Source organism: Aythya fuligula, chromosome 9 (assembly GCF_009819795.1).
Source record: "Aythya fuligula isolate bAytFul2 chromosome 9, bAytFul2.pri, whole genome shotgun sequence".
In the NCBI taxonomy this organism is placed as follows: domain Eukaryota; kingdom Metazoa; phylum Chordata; class Aves; order Anseriformes; family Anatidae; genus Aythya; species Aythya fuligula.
This window is the reverse complement of record NC_045567.1, coordinates 9,476,265-9,494,675: the sequence shown is the minus strand read 5'-3', so window position 1 is coordinate 9,494,675 and position 18,411 is coordinate 9,476,265. Positions and strand designations below refer to the sequence as shown.

The 18,411-nt window shown below is 49.5% G+C and overlaps 1 protein-coding gene across 1 annotated transcript in view; it reads left to right on the top strand.

Annotated features, from left to right (window-relative positions):
• The window catches only part of DGKD (diacylglycerol kinase delta), a 60,423-nt gene that overhangs the window by 349 nt on the left and 41,663 nt on the right, over positions 1 to 18,411 (top strand). The window contains exons 2-3 of the mRNA XM_032193423.1: positions 14,585 to 14,695; positions 16,851 to 16,931. Coding sequence (XP_032049314.1) covers positions 14,603 to 14,695; positions 16,851 to 16,931 — 174 coding nt within the window. The 5' untranslated portion in view covers positions 14,585 to 14,602. The remainder of the gene's footprint in view (positions 1 to 14,584; positions 14,696 to 16,850; positions 16,932 to 18,411) is intronic.

The following is an 18,411-nucleotide window of genomic DNA, read 5'->3' as shown; positions in this document are numbered from 1 at the left end:
CGCGGCTGCCCCCCAAGTGCCCTTCAGGGGCCGCCGGCGACCCCCGCCCCGGCCCAGAGCTCAGGAGGGGAGGGGAGGAGAAGGGAGGGGAGCGGAGCTGCCTGCCCCGTCCCGTCCCGTCCCGTCCCGTCCCAACGGGGGCCGCACCTCGCCCCCGTCCCCTCGCGGCTCCCCGCCCTGAGCTCTCGCTGCACACAGGGCCGAGAGCGGCCCCCTCCGAGCTGCCCCCTCAGGCTCGACCCCCAAGGACGGTCCCTGCCCACCCCCTGAGGCCGCAGCTCCCTTCTCCCCCTGCATCCCCGCCTTCGTGCCTTCCTCGAGGGCCTGTGCCCCGGCTCATCTCCCTGTCACGCCGTGCCCTCCTCCGCTGGCCCTTTCCCAAGCCCCTCGCCCTGTGGGCAGCTGGCAGCCCATCGCGTCCACCCCATTCCCAGCCCTGCTCCAAGCCGTGCGGCTGCTGCCGGCATCCCCTGCGTGCCTCCCGCAGCATCTGCCCCTTGCTGTCCTGGTCTCGTCCCAGTCCTCCCCATCTGCTCCTCTGCTATTGTTCCCTTCTGTAGCGGTGCTGCGTAGCCTCCCGTCTGGTCAGGCACTGGTCTCGTGGCTGGTTAGCCTTTGTTCCCAGCTCTCTCTACCTCACTTCACCTCCCTGGTCTGGCAGCGGTCCTGTCTGCACTGATTCCCTCAGAGCGTTTTTCCCTTAGGCTGGTTGTGGAGCAGTAGGGCCGTTTTTAGGGATAGTGACGGTATTTTGCTCCCCAGGAGGAGCTGTAGTTGTAGTTCCTCTGTATTGTTAGTGTAAGAGAAAACGTGAAGATTTCCTTCAGTCTTAGGCTAGGAAACACCCACAGGGAGTTGCCCTCTTCTGTACTATTTTTACTATAGCTGCATGATTTTTCTCTGTAGTGGTGAAAGTCCTGTGTAACCCTTGGATTGTCGCGTGATGTGCTTCTGCTTGGAAATGCCGGGGTCATTATTCTGCCATCGCATTGCTGTTGTCCCTGGGGCATGGGCAGGCACAGTTGCTGCTGTGGGGATGCAGGAGGCTTGCCCGGTGCTGACGATGCTTATCTATTTTCTGCTGCAAAGGAGAGCAAACGTCTGTGCGTGGTGCGGAGCCTGAAGCGTTATTCACAGGGATCTTTTTCTGCGTGGTAGTTTGCCTTACTTCTGAACACACACACACGTTGCTGTTCTGCTCGCTGTCGTTTTGCTACACTGGTCCCAGTTCCCCCCTGCAGCCAAGCGCAGTCAGACCCGAGGCCCGTTGGCTCGCTTCATCATGCGTGGCCGAGCTGCTTCCTCTATCTGCCAAGCGCGCTGACCCTGCCATTCCCTCCTTCTTTTCGGACACCGGGTAGGTGGGACGGTACCTTTGGCCACAACAGCGAACGGTGCTGCTCTCTGAGCGGGGTGATGCTGGATGCTAGATCTCAGACCTGCTGCAGGTGGCCTGAGCTGGTCTGTTCATCGGCTGTGGAAAGAGAAGCCTTTTGTGGTCATCTCCTGCACGGTGGGGGTGCTGAACAGCAGAAATTTGTCCTGCAGGAGAGTGGATGAGCTTTGTGATTTCTTGCTACCACCTGGGGCAGGGGTCTTGTGCATGCAGGGAGGAAGGATGCCAGGGTCTGACTTTGGTACTTCTGCGGTGGTGTCTGTGATAAGAACAAGGGCAATGCCTTCCTCGGTGCTGCTGTGGGACTTCCAGCTGACGGCAGGGTGTTAAAGATGAGAAGGTAAAAGGTGCACTGAATTTTACTTTTGTTTGAATAAAGCCGAACACGTCCGCATGTTCCTACTTAATCATTTGCCCTGTTTTACATCACTTCCTGCGTCAGCATGGCTGGAAAAAGCCTAAACCAGCCACTTGTATTACGTGAACATAAACATGTTAAGAACGAGGATTATAAACAGATATTGTCCACAGCTATTAAGCCTCCCATGTGTTAATCTGCAGAAGACTTCAACTAAACAGTGTCAAATTTTGTAAGTCAGCCCAGGTATTGTGATACCGAGGATTGATTGCTTCTGTTGCTTTTCCATGTCCTTTATTTCACCGTCATCTTTCCTGCATGCTGCTGTATGTGTGCTTTTCCTTGCCCCGAGGGCAGGGAGCAAAGACATCTCTGTGGCTACTCATTGTTCTGCTGAGGAGGCTTTGAGGATGTTGCTTCCTCAGTGAAGCAGACCTGAGTTTTAATTTGTCTGTTGAATGACGGAGAGCAGGCTGCAGTAAGCTGTAGGAGCTGTTGGACAGGTCCATCAGAGTGACAGTAAGAGATGCAGGAAGACTTTTACCGTGCCCGAAGGCTGTAAATCTCATCTAACCACATCTTTTGCTGCAGTTAGCACGAGATCGTGCCTGTAAGTACAGTTAAATCACAACAGAAGCTTGCTGTTAAGGCAGCTTGGGTGTGAAGCCTGCTGTAGCTGTGGAGCTCCTCCGAATTTACTTGTTTGTCAGTCGGTTGCGAGCACGTTGATGATGTCTTTTGCTTCTTCTGGTTCTTGTACCTCGGGCTCTCCCAAGAGAAGCTGTAAAATGAAAGTGCTCACAGGACCAGCAAACCTCAGTGGACTTGCTTCTGAGCCTGCAGGTCGCCTGGCTGTGTTCTGCTGAAATACCCTGCTGTAGTAACACTGCGGGGCACACAGGGCTGCTTGGGTTTGTGGCTACTCGGACTTCAGTGTGCAGGGCCTGGAGACAAATCCCAGCTTGTGTGTGTGCAACTGAAAACTCTGCCCCTTGCGAGGATACGGGGCAGGGGGAGCGGAAAGCTGAGTGTCTGGAAAGTTGAGTACTGTGTATTAATGTACTTACTTATTTTTAGCTAGAAGGAGTTTTAGAGGAAGAGAAGAAGATAGGCAGAGAAGTGTGTTTAGCAGTCTCTCGATGATTGTTATTCAGGGGACAGAAAAAGCAGTAGCGTGATAAGGTATAGCTTGTAGTGGAACTGCTGCTGTCTGGGCTGGCAGAGCAGCAGGCTGCACAGACTGCTCGATCAGCCATTTTGAGACCTGTCGGACCTGTACCAGCATCGGGCTGCACAGAACACCGCTTGGAGCCCCTCTCCTGGTCTCAGGCTTGCATTGGCGTAGCCAAAGAAACGGTTGGTCGACTAAGATAAAGTGGTTTTGATCGGATGGGACTTAGGAACGAGCCAAAATAAAACAGAGGAGGACGATGCATGAGGTGAGGTGACAGCAGGAGCCCCAGGTCCCACCTTCTGAGCAGCACTGGGGACTCGACTGAGTGGTAATAACACCGGCTCAGTCCTGACCTGCTGTGGGTGAAGGCAAAGTGACATCAAAAGTGGTCCTGGGAGCTGAAGGCGTGAAGCAGAGGAGCACCGCACGTCCTATGGGCACCGGCAATGAAGTGCTCTTCCTCCTTTACACTTGCCCTTTCGTTGGAAGCGTCACGTTACAAAGCTCGGAAAGCAGGAGAAGGGATGAACACGGCGTCCTCGTTTCATTCATCAGCTGGCTGTAATTCCCAGCAGGCCCCTGGTGGTGTGGTGAGCTTTCAGTTTGTTTATCAGGCAGGATTTCAGCAATGCCCTTGGGTGGCATCAGGAGGAGGCTTTGTTTAGACTAGGGGTCTAACTTCTGTTTACTTGAGGAGCAATTTTTCTGTAGCTTTTCAGTTTTATACCCATTCATCGTTACCTTGAACTTTTTAAGACAGATTTGCAGTATGTATTTCAACAGACTCGCAAACAGAGCGAGCAGCGCTCTGAGCTTGGATATTGGAGCTGTCTAGCTCCCGTAGCAGAGAGATGTCAGCTTAATTTATGCTATGAAAAGCAGGATAAATTACCTGGTACGAAGCTTTCAGCTGCTGTGAACAGGCTTTGTGTAGTATCTGAGTTTTTGATGTCAATGCTGTGTAGCAGCCCATGGTATAGATGGACTTTGGTGCTGCGGGAGGTTGGGATTCTCTTTCTGATGACTAGCTTTGAGGTCTAGGAGCCCCCTCCCCCCCAAAAAAAAAAATGTACAAGCAAGGAAAAACAAGAGGAAGCAAAATGTTTCTCCACATCTTTGTGCAAGCTCCCACAGCAGCCCAAACTGAGTTCTCCAACATATGGCAGGCAGCAGAAGCAACTGAAGAAAGCTCATTTTATTTCTCCTTGTATTGGCTAATAGATAAAAACGTCCTTTTTTATAGGTAAAGCAGTGTTATTTTTATTTCTGGAGGGCAAATGCTTTAAGATTTTCTCAGAAAAGATGAGGATAAGGAAAATGAGCAGTTTGTTAGCTTGATACAAGTATTAAAATCAGTATTAAGATGAGAAACAGTGCATTTCAATAAAGAGACACTGTAAAAGTGTCACAAATAAGTAGGGAATTTTCAGGAAATTATGGTTTAATTCACATTCTGTCCGTGGCACCCTCTGCTAAAACATATTGAAATGTCTGATTTTGCTATGCTGTCTTCTAACAGGGTGTCTAGAAGAGGGCATTTCACATTTATGGCTTCATTTATGGCTTCACATGCCGTAAACTGTGCTGGTTCATGCTTTAGTTCTGGTCAAAATTGGGAACTCCTCACTTAAAAGAGAGGCAGTTGCTGCAAAGTTCTTGTGGTTGAATCCAAAGCGAACTTCTTGAACACAGGCTTAAAGCTGTGAATTTCCTTGGATTAACACCACAGACAGACTTGTTCCTTCTCTGAACGCTGAGGACAAAGATAGGATTTCAGGCTGTGTTACCCTGCTGCAGGAACGTTTTTGCCTTTTAAACTACATTATGTTTTGCATGCTCTTCAGACTCATCTGTTCTGACAAAATTTGGGAAGCCTCCCAGTGCTGCGTTACCATTGGTGTACTGCGTGTTTGCCTCGCTGCTGGAGATTTTTGGATGCTATGTGAAAGCAACAGCTGTTACTTCCTTTAAAAAAAAAAAAGAAAAACACAAAACAAAACAAAGCACAAAACCACACACACTTGCAGCTTTTCTCCTTCTAACTATAGTTCTGGTTCCAGGAACTAAAGAGCTAACATCAAACTTTTGCACGTTTTGAGAACATAGATTTACCGAGGCCGCATTGCCAAGAAGTACAATGTGAGGCTGGTGACTGTTCTTTCAAAAAAAAATTAGAGACAAAATAAAAGAAGTATTTTTTTTTTTTGAAACAAAACTAAATCACCTGTTTAGAGTACTTCACTCGCCCCAAACCTATTGTTACCAAAAATATTTTTTTATATTTTACTTTGGAAGAGTATTGGATTATGAATGAAAATTGTGAAATGCTTATCTGCAGTTTCCCTGATAAGAAAAGTCAGTATAGCGTCTACAACACTGTAAAATTCGTATTTTACCTTCTTAAAATAGGAATCTGATGGTTATTCTTTCTAAAGCAGCAGATGTACCTTCCTATTTTAAAGGAAAACAGAAGTGAGATGACAGGTTTTTGTATTCTCCATTTCCCTGAGAGTTTAAGATGTATGCTGGGGATTGTCACAACAGCATCAGATCTTTTCAGAGCAAAATACCCTTCGAGGAGAAAACCTCTTCCTCTTGGAATATGTTTTTTCAAGGTTTCAAAGTCCCAAACCTTTATTGAAATGGATTCGACCTAACTCTTCCACTCCAAGTGGTCATTGCTTCTCGTTTCCCTGAAGATTTGTGTAGGTGCCCCTTAATGAAAGGAGGTGCTTCTGCTTGGCTCCACAGCCCTGCGGGACAGCTACCCGGGGACAGGTCGGCTTGGGGCTGACGAACAGAGGCAGCAGCAGCAGTCCTCGCCCCCAGCTGCCATCTGCTGTGCTCCCTTCTCATGTAAGGCATTCCCGAAAGTGGGGATGTTGCGGGGACCACAGCTCACTGCCCTCCTGCCACGGAGGAACGAGGCGGTGAGCCAGGCTGCACGCTGGCTGCTGGGTTAGGTGATCGATCAATACGCGAGTAGTCCCTCTGGTTTTAGGGGGAAATCTTACTTACTCGCAGTCTCTCTGCTAAATCGGGAAGTTTTGCATCTGCTGCCTATTTTGATGTTGTGGTTTGCTTTTTTTTTTGCAAGAGGAAACACCGTGTTGATTACATAACGTTCGTATCGCACACGTTGTGTTCGAGCCTCAAACGGTGGGATAATTATAGCCTTGCAGTATCCTGGCTGGGAGAGGCGATACCACCTCTGCTTCCTACACGCGGTGCTGAGATGCATCCGTCCTGCGTGAGATGCAGGCATCGCCCGGGGTGTCTCCAGGGGAGCTGGGAACTCGGGCAGGTGCTGCAGCACCAGGGCAGCCTCCTGACCCCCGGGCCAGCCTTTTCAGCTGCTTCTTGCCAGAAGCGCAGCAGATAACACAAGAGGGATGCGTTGGCTGCTTTACAAACTGCTCTCCTCCGAGGCAGGTCACGGCACTCTCTGATGGTGCAGCTCTGTTGCTGAGGTTTTATTAAAAAGCAGCATTCTGGGAGCTCGTGCCAGAGCCTTCTGTTCTGTTTCGCTCAAAGTTAACAAAACGGTGTTCCCAGGGCTGTACTAATCTCCCCTGTTGTTGCTGGTGATGATCGAGATGTCTTGGCATGGTCCGAGGTATTTGCAGGACATTAAAACAGGGAAAATGGAAAAATAAATTAAAAACTTTGGAGTATCCTTTAAAAACTATGTTAAATGGATGAGGAAAAAAAAACTTAAAAGCATAGGTTGTTTAATACATAAATATGGAAAATCTGATAACGACGATTGTTACAGATGAGATAAAAATAAATTCTAGGATACCTTAAGTATTAATTAAATGGCCAAAGGCCAAAAGCTGCTTTCTGCTCGCAGCAGTGTAATCCCATGGAATACCAGTCGGAGTAAAAGGAGCAGGATTTGGCCCCACTTCTACCAGCTGCTACCAAATAAGGCTCCTCGCAGGATTCAGTAGCAGAGCTGATGGCAATCCAGACACAGCGGGAGGAAGCCCTGTTGTTCTCCGAGCCTCCTTGACACCAGGGGAGGGGGTTCAGTTTCCCTCCTCAAGGTGCGACTTTCACTTCGCCGTGTCCCGAGGTTCCCATACCGGTACTTTCTGCTGGCTTTTCCTTCCTACTTGGCCGGGCTCTCCATGACATTTAGCAGGATGGGAAGGATGGGGTGGTTATGAGCGTGAGGATGAGATCCCCAGCTGTATTCTGGATGTGCCTTCCCTGACGTTCGCTATTGTACTAGCTGCGAGCGCGCCTTCCCTGCCCGATACTGCTTTACCAGATGGCCCTGACATGCCGCGATGGTAAGTGCCCGGCTCCTTCTGCCTGACGGTGAAGTGGATGGGAGGGCTGAGACGGCCGGCAGGGCTTTGGGGTAATAATTGGGCTCTGTGGGATCAAGAGCGTTAAGCAAGCTCTGGCTGTAGCGCTGGAGGGCTCCCCTGTGCTGGGTGCAGCACCGTGGCTCAGCGCGGGGTTGCTCTGCTTCCAGTGCTGCTTCCAGTGCTGCCGGCTCTTGCCTCTCCGCTGCGGAGCAGTGTGCTGCGGCGTTGGGAGCGGGGATTCGGTGGTGCTGGGGTGGGGCCGTGGGACAGGCGGCTCTCAGAGCTGGGGGTTTCCCAGCAGGTGATGTGTTGCAGAGCTTTCTGCGTCTATGGGGAAAGCATGGCTTGGTTAAACTGGTGCTCTAAGGAAGGGATGTAGGCGTGCACGTGTAATTAAGATGATAGAAAAAATAGCAGATTGCTTTTTCATGTTTGCCTTGAAACGTCTGAAGTTCATGTTTAATTAGTGCCCTTTAAAATTTTTAATTTGCTCCAAGGTTTTCAGGTAACTTTTAAACCATTGCTTTTTTTGGCTTTGGTTATCTCTGGATAGATTTGAACCATTCTCTTTCATCAGTGTTCTAGTGTGCTGGGGTGACTTGAGCTCCATGCTCAGCTCCCCTCTTTGATAAATGTGTTTGGGAAGGATGCCTGGAGCCTACGGAAAGCACACTGAGGGCTTACGCCGGTAGCGTGCCAGGAGTTGTCCAGCTACGAACTCATCCTGAATCAGAGAGTGCTGGGGTGCTCTTCGTTCCGCGCTCTGGGTTGCTGACCAGATCATTCATCTATTTTAAGTGCTTCGCTTGGAGCTCTGTAACCCAGCTACTTTCACCAGGGAGCTGCGTGCTGATATGCTGCTATGTTGTATTTCCTTTCCCATATATGTGCAACCTTTCTGCCTGCTTTCGGAGTTGGTTTTCTGTGCTAATTTTTTCACTCTGCAAGTGCTCGCCCCTTCTAGGAGAAAATCATCAACATCAGCAGCAGTGAATGTGGTATTGAACAGAAGCTGGTTCCGAGACCTATTCCTTGTTTACCAGCCACAGCATTCACTGACAAAGAACGAGGTGCTTGAACCTTTTATTTACCCATTCCGAGGCTGATTCTAGCTGCAGCCCAATTGGTACAAACTCCTGTTTTTTGCTGGCGATGCTGAGAATAAGTTTGGGCTTCCTGTGTCACGATACCGTGGCTGCACTTTTGGCAGAGCGCTGCAGGTGGCTCTGGGTCCCTCTGGGGCTGTGCCGCAGCTGCCTGCCGAGCTCCCCAGCTCTGCCAGCACGGCCGAGGCACGGCAGGGAAGATGATTGCCAGGGGAGGTTGCACTGAGCCCTGTGCTGCAGCCTGCCACGGGTGCTTCCTGCTTCGTAAAACACAGGTTATGAAAATGAAGCATACGTAGGGGATGGCCAGCGGCAGCATAGGCCGTACCCCTTTGGTGGAGAGCACGGCTTCTGCTGCTGGCCTGTTGACTCACAGCCCTGGCTTCTCTTCTGCCTTTTGATTCCTGTGGTTGACCTCTGATTTTCTTTTGCTTTTTCCCCTCTTCTGAAGTCCTTTTGTTGCAGTGAGCTCATGTAATGTCTTGTCCTTTTTGTACCAGTGGCAGAAATCACAGTGTTTCGCTTTTGCAAGAGCCGAGTGCCTTACATGTGGAGCTTGCAAACAGGACCAAGTAACCCCTAAGTTGCTCGTGCTCCACTATAGGTCTGTACAACTCTCTGTGTCCCATACTTAGCATTGCTTTACTGATCCACATTTCCCCCCTCTAAGCTTCCTGGAGTTAATTTCCAGGGTGTGACCACTGTCTGGTGGAAGGATGTTGCTCTCGGATTAGCTTGTTAACCCCTAGCCTTTTGACCTCTCGTGTCTTATTCTGCAGGGTTGGTTAGATTTATTCCTGTAGGTTCTTTGTCAGATTTTCTGTATTTCATCGGTTTTGTAATTTATCTGCATTAGTTCTGTATTTATGACCACCGAGCTTTTATAGAAGCAGCTACTGAAACTGTTTTCCTCAAAGCAAGGTGCAGTACTCCAAATCCCTACCTCCCTTAGCTTGCCAAGGGTATCTTGCCGTGTTTATGGGGTGACTGCAGCTGCTCCCATCTCCTTTGCCACCGCTCGCCCAGAGTCAGTGGCTAGACAGGGTTGCTTGGTCCCCAGGGATCATCCACCCATCACCCTTACAAAAATTCCTAAACAAGGTACGTAAAGACAGCCTGTCAGTTCTGCATCTGCATTTTGATTTTGCTCTCTTCTTCTCTGTGCAATTAGTTCTTTCTTTGGTTATTTATTTGTTGTTTGGCATCAGCAGCCTGTTCGAAGTTTTATAGTACGTACAAATAAAAACAGTCTGTGCCCTGAAGTTTTTACATTCTGGAGACACATGGAAAACAGGGAAATCCAGATGTTGAGACTTTGGTATATAGGATTCTTTAGTTGCTGTTTAGATAGCTTCGAATCCTTGTGTTTTCAACTTTTGTGCAGTTCTTTCCTGCAAAGCACTGGAAAGAAATACCACCGGAGCAAAATTCTTGTTTCAGATGCGCTGCCCTGAGTGCCTGTCCCTAAGAATATGTCATGACCTCAGCTGTAAAATAGGTTGCATTGTTCTTCGCCCTCCGTATCGAACGCAGTTGGCGCCTCCCCGTGCCACAGGACACTTGCCAGTCTGACAGCTGGCTACAGCTGCTGGTTGCCCTCAGCCTGGCTTGTGAGGTCGGGGGTTCTCGATGAGGAATTTGGGCGCATCAAAGGCCCTGCTCCTAAAGGGGGCCAGAGACCGAGGCCTCGCAAAAGGATGGGCTGCCCCTGCGCCTGGCGTCATGGGTTGTGCCGCACGCAGGAGGAACAGGAACGCACGCCGAGCAGAGCCGAACCGCGGTGCCATCGTTCCTTTCAGTAGAGTCAGCCACGTTATCGGCGTAAAAAGCATTTCATCTCTGGTCTCTGATGTGGCTTAGCGGATGCAGAGCCACCTCAGGCAAGCAGTGCTACAAGAAACACGGCCGCGTCTCGTAGCTTGGTGTGCGGCTGCTGCTGGTCGCTCGGTTCCGTGCTCTCGGTGGTGGGATCGCCCTGAGGGGAAGTCAAGCCCTGGAGGCGTTTGACACCATTCCCACCGAGGCCGGTGGCAAAACTTTTGTGTCATCACTTCAGGATTAGGCCTACACGCTGCACCCGTTCGGACAGGAGAAAGGTGAGGAGGTATTATTTACCTTCCGAAATGCCGAGCTTTACATGGGGAGGAGTGGTAGCAGGGGGAGGGTTGTGTATTGCTCATGGTGAACTGATTTTTTTTTCTGCAGGAAGTCACTTTTCTTCAAGGCCAAAGATAAAAGATGATGAAATGCTAGAAATGTCTTCGGCCCTGCCTTTCAGCTGTCGAGTCGTGCTCTTTGCAGAGATGCTTAAGGCTCTGCTTTGTGCATTGTTGCTTTAAATTGTCAGTTTGTTCAGCAACCTTTTTTTGTATTGTCTTGTCATAGGAGAAATGGGGGTCACTGCAACCAGCAGCACATCCCTGTGGGCTTGATTCAAGATTCTTTATTTTTTTCATGGTGCTGTCTGCCTGTGCAATGCCTCGCCACGGGACACGTGCTGAGAGAGGCACAGCTGGACAGAAAGCAGCCTGGGTAGATCCTTCACAAGCAGTACTTGTGTTTATCCCCAGTAGGATGCACCTAATCAGACCTCATCGTGCTGCAGGGCAGCAGCTTTTCCCATGGGATCCAACTGAAATGGGCACTAAAAATGGCTTCGACTGTTATTTTTTTCCTGTGCGGGAGAAGTAATTCCACATTTGTCTGGGTGAGCAGCATGGTTAGTAAGCTGGTCAGAGCAGATCTTCGATTAAGCATGCTGCAGAGAGGCTGGGGAGCAGAAATCACTGTTCGGCTCCCCCTTTTACTTGGTTCTGTCACTCTGCTGTCAGGTCCTTCCCCAGTTAATTTCCTTCAGCTGCATTCCTCCGCAAGTAGCAAGTCCTTTGGCTGTAAAATTAAAACAGAGGAGGGGAAAGGCAGCGATGTCTGAATCATTTTATAAAGTCATCTTGATCTTATCTCCAGCCCTTTCCGCCCAAACCCACCAAACTCTTTTCGTGAGCGGCGTGCCTATAAATAGAACGGCCGCTCTCGTGCAGAGATGGGCAGCTCTGAAGCAGAGCCTTGTTTTTGCTGAGCAGTGCGTGCGTACGAGAGCGCGAGAGCTCGCTCCTCGCTGCCCTTTCGCGTCGGAGTTGGGGAGCCATGAGGTTTGCTATAGATAGAGGCTGGCGGGTGACATAAGCTGCCGCTTAGGGAGGGGCGAGGCGACCTCTGGGATCGTCGCCTTTTGGGTTAAAAAAAGGCAAGAAAGGAAAAAAAAAAAAAAAAGGGTGCTGTTTAAAAGAGGCATGGAGGACTGCACGCCCTGTGCAGAGGTGAGTGAGCCCCGCCGAGCTGCAGGGAGCCGAGCATGGCAGGCGGGAGCTGTGGGGAGGCACTGCCAGAGGGCCTGGGGAGCGCGCGGCTCCGGCTGGCCCCGGGTTAAGTTCTCTGAAGCAGCAGAGCAGCAGAGGCCTGCGATCTCCTGCGAATTGCTATTTTTTGATCAGACTCTTGGCCGGCTGGGTGTCTGTGGGCTTCACAGCCTGGGAGTCTTCCCCAGGAATTTTTCAGTTCTTTTTTGACTTTAGTTCAGGACTTTGTAGGATTCAGTAGCTACTTTCTCCATCTCCTCTTGTAATTGTGTGTGGTTTTTGTCCAACGAATGCACAGAGATCCCTCCGTGTTTCTGTTTTAATCTGGAAAATCTCTTGCCACTGCTCCATTTCCTTCCCTGTAGTGTCAGGCTAAAGAGAGCTGCAGAAACGTGTGATTTCTTTAGCCAGGTAAGTCAGACGCTGTTGCTTTATCTGTCGCTTTGAGGCGCAGGTGCTGGAGGCTGAAGTAACCCAGCAGACAGACGAACGTGTGCTTGTAGGGCTCCGCAGAGCTGGGCAGTGCTGTTTGCTCCACTTGGAGCTGGGAGGTGGAGACACGCAGAGGGCAAAGGATGCTTTTGGGATCCTGTAAAAAGCCCACAGCAGAGTAGGGGTGAGGGGACCTTTCCCAGTTCCTTCAGCTCTGGCCTAGCCTGCAGGGTCGCTTCGGCAAGGGCTGCTGCGGGGTCTGTCTCTGAGCTCTGTTCTCTCATCTGCTGAAGCTTCAGAGGAAGATCATGGCTGAGTTTCGGATTCGTTGCGTGGTAACGCACAGCACCAGCTCCAAGTAAGCCTGACATCTTGTTTCTGGCTATCAGTGCAGTGCATTGAACTTCTGGACACTAAAGCCGCTCCCAGGTGCCTTACGGCTTACGGGGGTGTGCTCCTACAGCCCTGCCCCTGCCGTGACGGGGGGACATGGAGCCAAGGTGCCCCTCGGCCACAGCTTCGGGGTGCAGGGAGCTGCTGTGGGGGGTGGTTGTCTTTGTTGTCAGCGTCGTCTCTGGCCGTGCGTTGTCTTTCCCTCTTCGTTCTGCTGAAAACAGAGTGGAACATGGGGATTGCCGTTCGAACCGGGCATGCTGGTGTTTGCCTGAGCACGGGCGGGTATTTCTGCCAGTGTGCAGGTGGCTTGGAGAAACAGAGCACTGGGAAGTGGTGAGGCTTGGGGCTCGCTAGCTTGGGGGTGGGCCAGCTCCCAGGCTTCGAGGTCGGTGGTGTTTGCTTTGGAGAAGGTTGGGGAGCTCTCAACCTTCGTGTCCAAGCCAGTGGATGAAGGTCCGATGCAGCTGCCGAGGCCAGCATCTCCTTTTGGGATCTGGGCGCACGCGGGAGCCCACTCCTCTGCAGCCACTCGTGGGGACAGGCATCGCCGTGGTGCTCCGGCCTCTGAGCTCTCCGGGCAGCGTGAGGATGGCTCAGTCTAGCAAGAGAGAAGCAGCGTTGTCAGGCGGATGTTTCTTCTTATAGTCAGCATTTTTTTTCCAAGTGCTTTTTGAGGAAACTTTGGGCTTGGCAAGGGCCAGCGTGTGTGGAAAGTATTAAAATCTGCAGCTGTTTCAAAAAGGAAAGACCCGCATTAGAAATATATATAGCATTTTAAAAGCAAGTTTAGTGCCCTGGAAAGGATTTCTAAAACAATGTAAACCCTTTGGATCAGTAAGAGTATTTATTTTGTGCTCTGTAGTAGCCTGGCAGTGGATGCGTAACGCTGTGCTTGTGAATTAATTGATGCTCATTGGTTGACCGAACTGCCACAAACCTGGGTCGTGTGGAGACCTCAAGTATGTTAAAGCTGTGTAATTTTCCTGGCATCGAGACACAGAATAACCTGTCTTACAAGACTGCTGGACCACTTGTTTCCTGCATTTTTAACTGGGTGTTTATCGCGTCGGGCTTTCTCAGCAAGAAGTGGGTTCCTGGGGAGAGAGGGGGGTTTCTCACAGCGCCACACAGCACCTTTTGCTGTTCCAAGGCACTACCTTCAGGCAGTAAGACGGGGCTGAACCCTCAGCTCTGACTTCTCTGCTCTCTGTCTTTCTGAGCCTTTGAGATTATTTTGATGTTGCTGTTGGTATTCAAAATCTGTCCTCAGCAAAGGAATCGAATGTATTTGGCGAAGTAGAATGAAGTGCATGTGGATTAAATACATACCCCTATGTATGCATAGTATGTGAGGGAGCATATGGGACTGTGTATGCTGGTATGTCAATCTAGTTATAAAGCAGTAAAAAAAAAAAAAAAAAAGGCAGTGTGCGTAGACAGTTTTGGCACTCCAGCCCTGGGAAATGGCAGCCAGCCAGAGTGTACTGAGGCAGAGCCAAGACTATCTGAAGAATACCAAATGCTGGAGTTGGATATAGCTCCCTCTTCGCTCTAGTTTCCCTCTTCATCCTGTGTGCCTGCAGCTTGTCAGCTCTGTGCCAGGTAGAGGCAGATAATTTTGCAAAGCAGAACTGGAGACGGGGGCAGATATGCTGTGGTGTGAGCGTGCTTGTGATCAAATATCAATTAAATGAAAGGCAACTGAAATCTGACCCCAGGGAGTTTAACTGGTACGTTCCCCAAGCCTTTGTTAGACTTGGAGATGCTTGTTCAGTCAGAAGTTATTTATTGGGTTTGGTATTGTGATAGCACCGGAGACAAGGATGAAACCCCACCCCAGTGTGGGTTATGCATTGTGATGGTTTAATCTTGATAAGTTCCGCTTGCTTATGTGAATGAAATTGTTAAGCACTTCCAGCAGAGGGCACTAAGATTATTGATCTCAAATTGCAGTCTTTTGCTCTACGGATATATACTGGGAGAGCATGAAAGATGCCTGGAAGTAAAATGTGTGCTTCACCCCTCCCCTCTCCTTGTTTTGTAGACCATCATAAAAGAGGGGATGCTGATGAAACAGACCAGCTCCTTCCAGCGCTGGAAGAGACGATATTTTAAGCTGCGAGGACGAACTCTCTACTATGCAAAAACTGCTAAGGTAAGGTCTTGAGAATATTATACCATTCCAAGGGAAGAAGAAAGTCAGTGTCAGACCCTTGGAGGCAGATGGGTGTCTATGAGAAGGCAGCCCTCAGTTCAGAAAAGATCACGTGCTCTGAAAGCACCCATCTTCAGGTTTTGCAGCTGCTAGAAGCTCCTGGTGTTTTGCCTCACACTTAGAAATCCTGTGTTGTTGTGTTTGTTTGTTTGTTTTTTTTAAGAAAAGCATCATGTGGACCTGTGATACTGATTTTCCACCTTTTTTTTTTTTTTTAATCCCTTGGTACGTTTTATTAGGGAATGGACATTGAATGAATAGAGGCTGAAATAGAAGTGAGAAAATATGAATGAAAAGAAGAAATGGAGGGGAACTTATCACACAACCATAAGGCAGCCATGCATCTGGTTTAGTACGTTGATAGTTCACTAGATATCGTTCTGGCTCTTTTCGCAAGAACTAAGCCTAGTGGTTTTTTGTTGCTTTTTTTTGTTGTTGTTGAAGTAGTTCCTAGTAAAAGTCAAGTCATTGCATTTGCTGACTGAAGACAGGCAAATGTGAGCACCTCTGTTTGGAACTAGACTTCACGTTGCTGGTGCTGAGCCTTTCCTTCAGGTCACAAAAGGCTCTGATGGAGTATGCAAGGCAGACATACAGGCATGTCCCTTTGAATCACAGAATAGTTTGGGTTGGAAGGGATCTTTAAGGTCACCTAATTCCAACCTCCCTGCCATGGGCAGGGACATTTCCCAGCAGACCAGGTTGCCCAAGGCCTCATCTAACCTGGCCTTGAACACCTCCAGGGATGGGGCATCCACAGCTTTTCTGGGCAACCTGTGCCAGTGCCTCACCACCCTTTGAGTAAATAGTTTCTTCTTACCATCTAACCTACACCTACCCCTTTTTAGTTTATGGCCATTCCCCCTTGTCCTATTGCTACACCCCCCATCACAGAGTCCCTCCCCAGCTCTCCTGCAGCCCCCTTTAGGCACTGGCAGGCCGCTGGGAGGTCTCCCTGGAGCCTTCCCTTCTCCAGGCTGAAAAACCCCAACTCCTTCAGCCTGTCTTTGTAGGAGAGGTGCTCCACCCCTTGATCATCTTTGTGGCCCTCCTGTGGCCTCATTTGAATAGTTCCTTATCCTTCTTGTGCTGGGGGCCCCAGAGCTGAGCTCAGCACAGCAGGTGGGGTCTCACAGGAGCAGAGCAGAGGGGGAGAATCACCTCCATCGCCCTGCTGCTTTTGGTGCAGCCCTGGGGATGGGTGGCTGTCTGGGCTGCAAGCGCATATTGCTGGCTCATGGCAATCTTCTCATCCACCAACACCCCCACGTCCATCTCTATAGGGCTGCTCTCAATCCACTAATTGTCCAGCCTGTATTTGTTTTTAGCGTTGCCCCGGCCCAGGTGCAGGACCTTGCGTTTGGCCTTGTTGAACCTCATGAGGTTCGCACAGGCCCACCCTCAGGCCTGCCCAGGTCCCTCGGGATGGCATCCCTCTCCTCCAGTGTGTCAACCACGGCACGCAGCTTGGTGTTGTTGGCAAACTTGCTGAGGGTGCACTCGATCCCACTGTCCACGTCACCGACAGAGCTGTTAAACTGTGCTGGTCCCAGGACTGACCCCCGAGGAGCACCACTCGTCACCGATCTCCACCTGGACACTGAGCCGTTGAGCACAGCCCTTTGAGTGCAAGCATCCAGCCAGTTCCTCACGCACCAAGTGGTCCATCCCTCAAATCCATGTCTCTCCAATTTAGAGACAAGGATGTCATGGGGGACAGTGTCAAATGCTTTGCACAAGTACAACTGATGTAGATGACATCAGTTGCTCGTCCCCTATCCACCAGTACTGTAACCCCACTGTAGAAGGCCACCAGATTTGTCAGGCACAATCTGCCCTTAGTGAAGCCATGTTGGCTGTCACCCATCGCCTCCTTATTTTCCATGTGCCTTAGCAGAGTTTCCAGGAGGATCTGCTCCATGATCTTACCAGGCACAGAAGTGAGACCGACTGGCCTGAAGTTCCCCAGGTCTTTCTTTTTTCCCTTTTTAAAAATGGGGGTTATGTTTCCCCTCTTCCTGTCAGTGGGAAGTGGATCTGCTGGGTGTACATCAGATTCACTGATTCATTGGGGGTTTAAATTTTTTCTTTCCAGTCCATTATTTTTGATGAGGTGGATCTGACAGATGCCAGTGTGGCAGAATCCAGCACTAAGAATGTCAACAACAGCTTCACGGTAAGACGAAAGATTTTTGCATTATTTTCCTTTCTTCTTGCATCTTTCACCCACATCTCTTCTCTTTTGCGTAGGTCAAAAACATACGGACAATCTTCACAGCCTCTTTTCACTTACACAAAAACTCATAAACTTTTTTTCCTTACAGCAACCATAACTCATCTCCATGCACGTGGGGAATACTTCAGTTTACTATGTATGGTGCTAAAATTTTGCATTCAGGGAAGCTCTTACCTATAAGCCAGGAGGATTTGATGGAATCCATTTACACAGCAGGACAAAAAAAAATTATTATGCTGAGGGAGTTGGGGGTGATGGTGATGTTTATGCTGGAGGTCTTGCTAAAGGAATTTAGTTTTCCCTTCAGGCCTGAAAATATGTAAACTTCTTTCTCTGACTTTATTTGTGTGTGGATGTATGTGTGTTTATATATGCACACTATATATAGTGGCAAAGCAAAAGGAGGAACAGAAAGAAGCCACACAGATAACTGTGAAATTGGTTTAGGATACTTGTTAGATGTGAAAAATATGCCAAATATTTGCAATTTGGAAAGGTGGTGGTGTCACTGCTTCATTTTCCCTGAACTTAGCAACTGGGAAAAAAACACAGTCATTTTTGGGGTGCAGGTGCTACCTGAGCTCCATTTTGGGGTGTGCCTGGTGTGCAGGACAGGAGTTGCAACCTGGTTCCTCTTGGCCCAGCCTGGTGCCAGTGCTCCTGTTACGGATGAGAAAGGCCAGCAACAGTGGCCGTTCAGGGCAAGTGGTAAGCAGCAGTGTGATGAGCTTTGGGGCTGGCTGCCAGCAGTAGCCTCCACGCAGCTTCCCGAGGGCTTGAGAGGGAAGAGGGAGTGGAGAAAGGAAACAGCGTTGGTCTAAGGCAAGGTGAAGGGGGGAGCAATCCAGGTGGAGGAAGGAAGCTGATCCTGCAGGTGGTGACCAAGGCTGAGCAGCACGGCTTGCTCTGCGGTAGTAGCAGCCCACTGCTTTAAACAGACACATCTAGCAAAGGTTATTTCCATTACGTAGCCGTAACTTTTCGCTTTGAAGTACCCGGGCAAAGCAGCTGCCACACCAGCCGTATGCCCATATTAACCCCAACACTTTCTGTAGGTTTGAAAACACTTTCTGCATCATCAGTTGGACAATTTGGAGGCCTTATCTGCATCTGACACTAAATATTGATAACAGGTGTTAGTGTGTGTGCACAGAGCAAAGGATTTTGCGGTGATTTCTATAGGGGATAAATTTTCAAGATTACGGAGCTATTTTCCTGTTAATAATACCCTTTCTCTAGGGTCTTGCTTTAGTTTTTCCATATGGAAAATAAGGGTGATTTTTCAGGTTAAGAAAATTTTCTTGTTCATTTATTGTTGTAGTTGGGAGAGAGCTAATTTCTGTCAAAGACACTGGATGTAGGCACAGGAGGAAACACTCTCTCAAATTGCCTCCGAGTCCAGCAGTGAGGAGTTACTTCC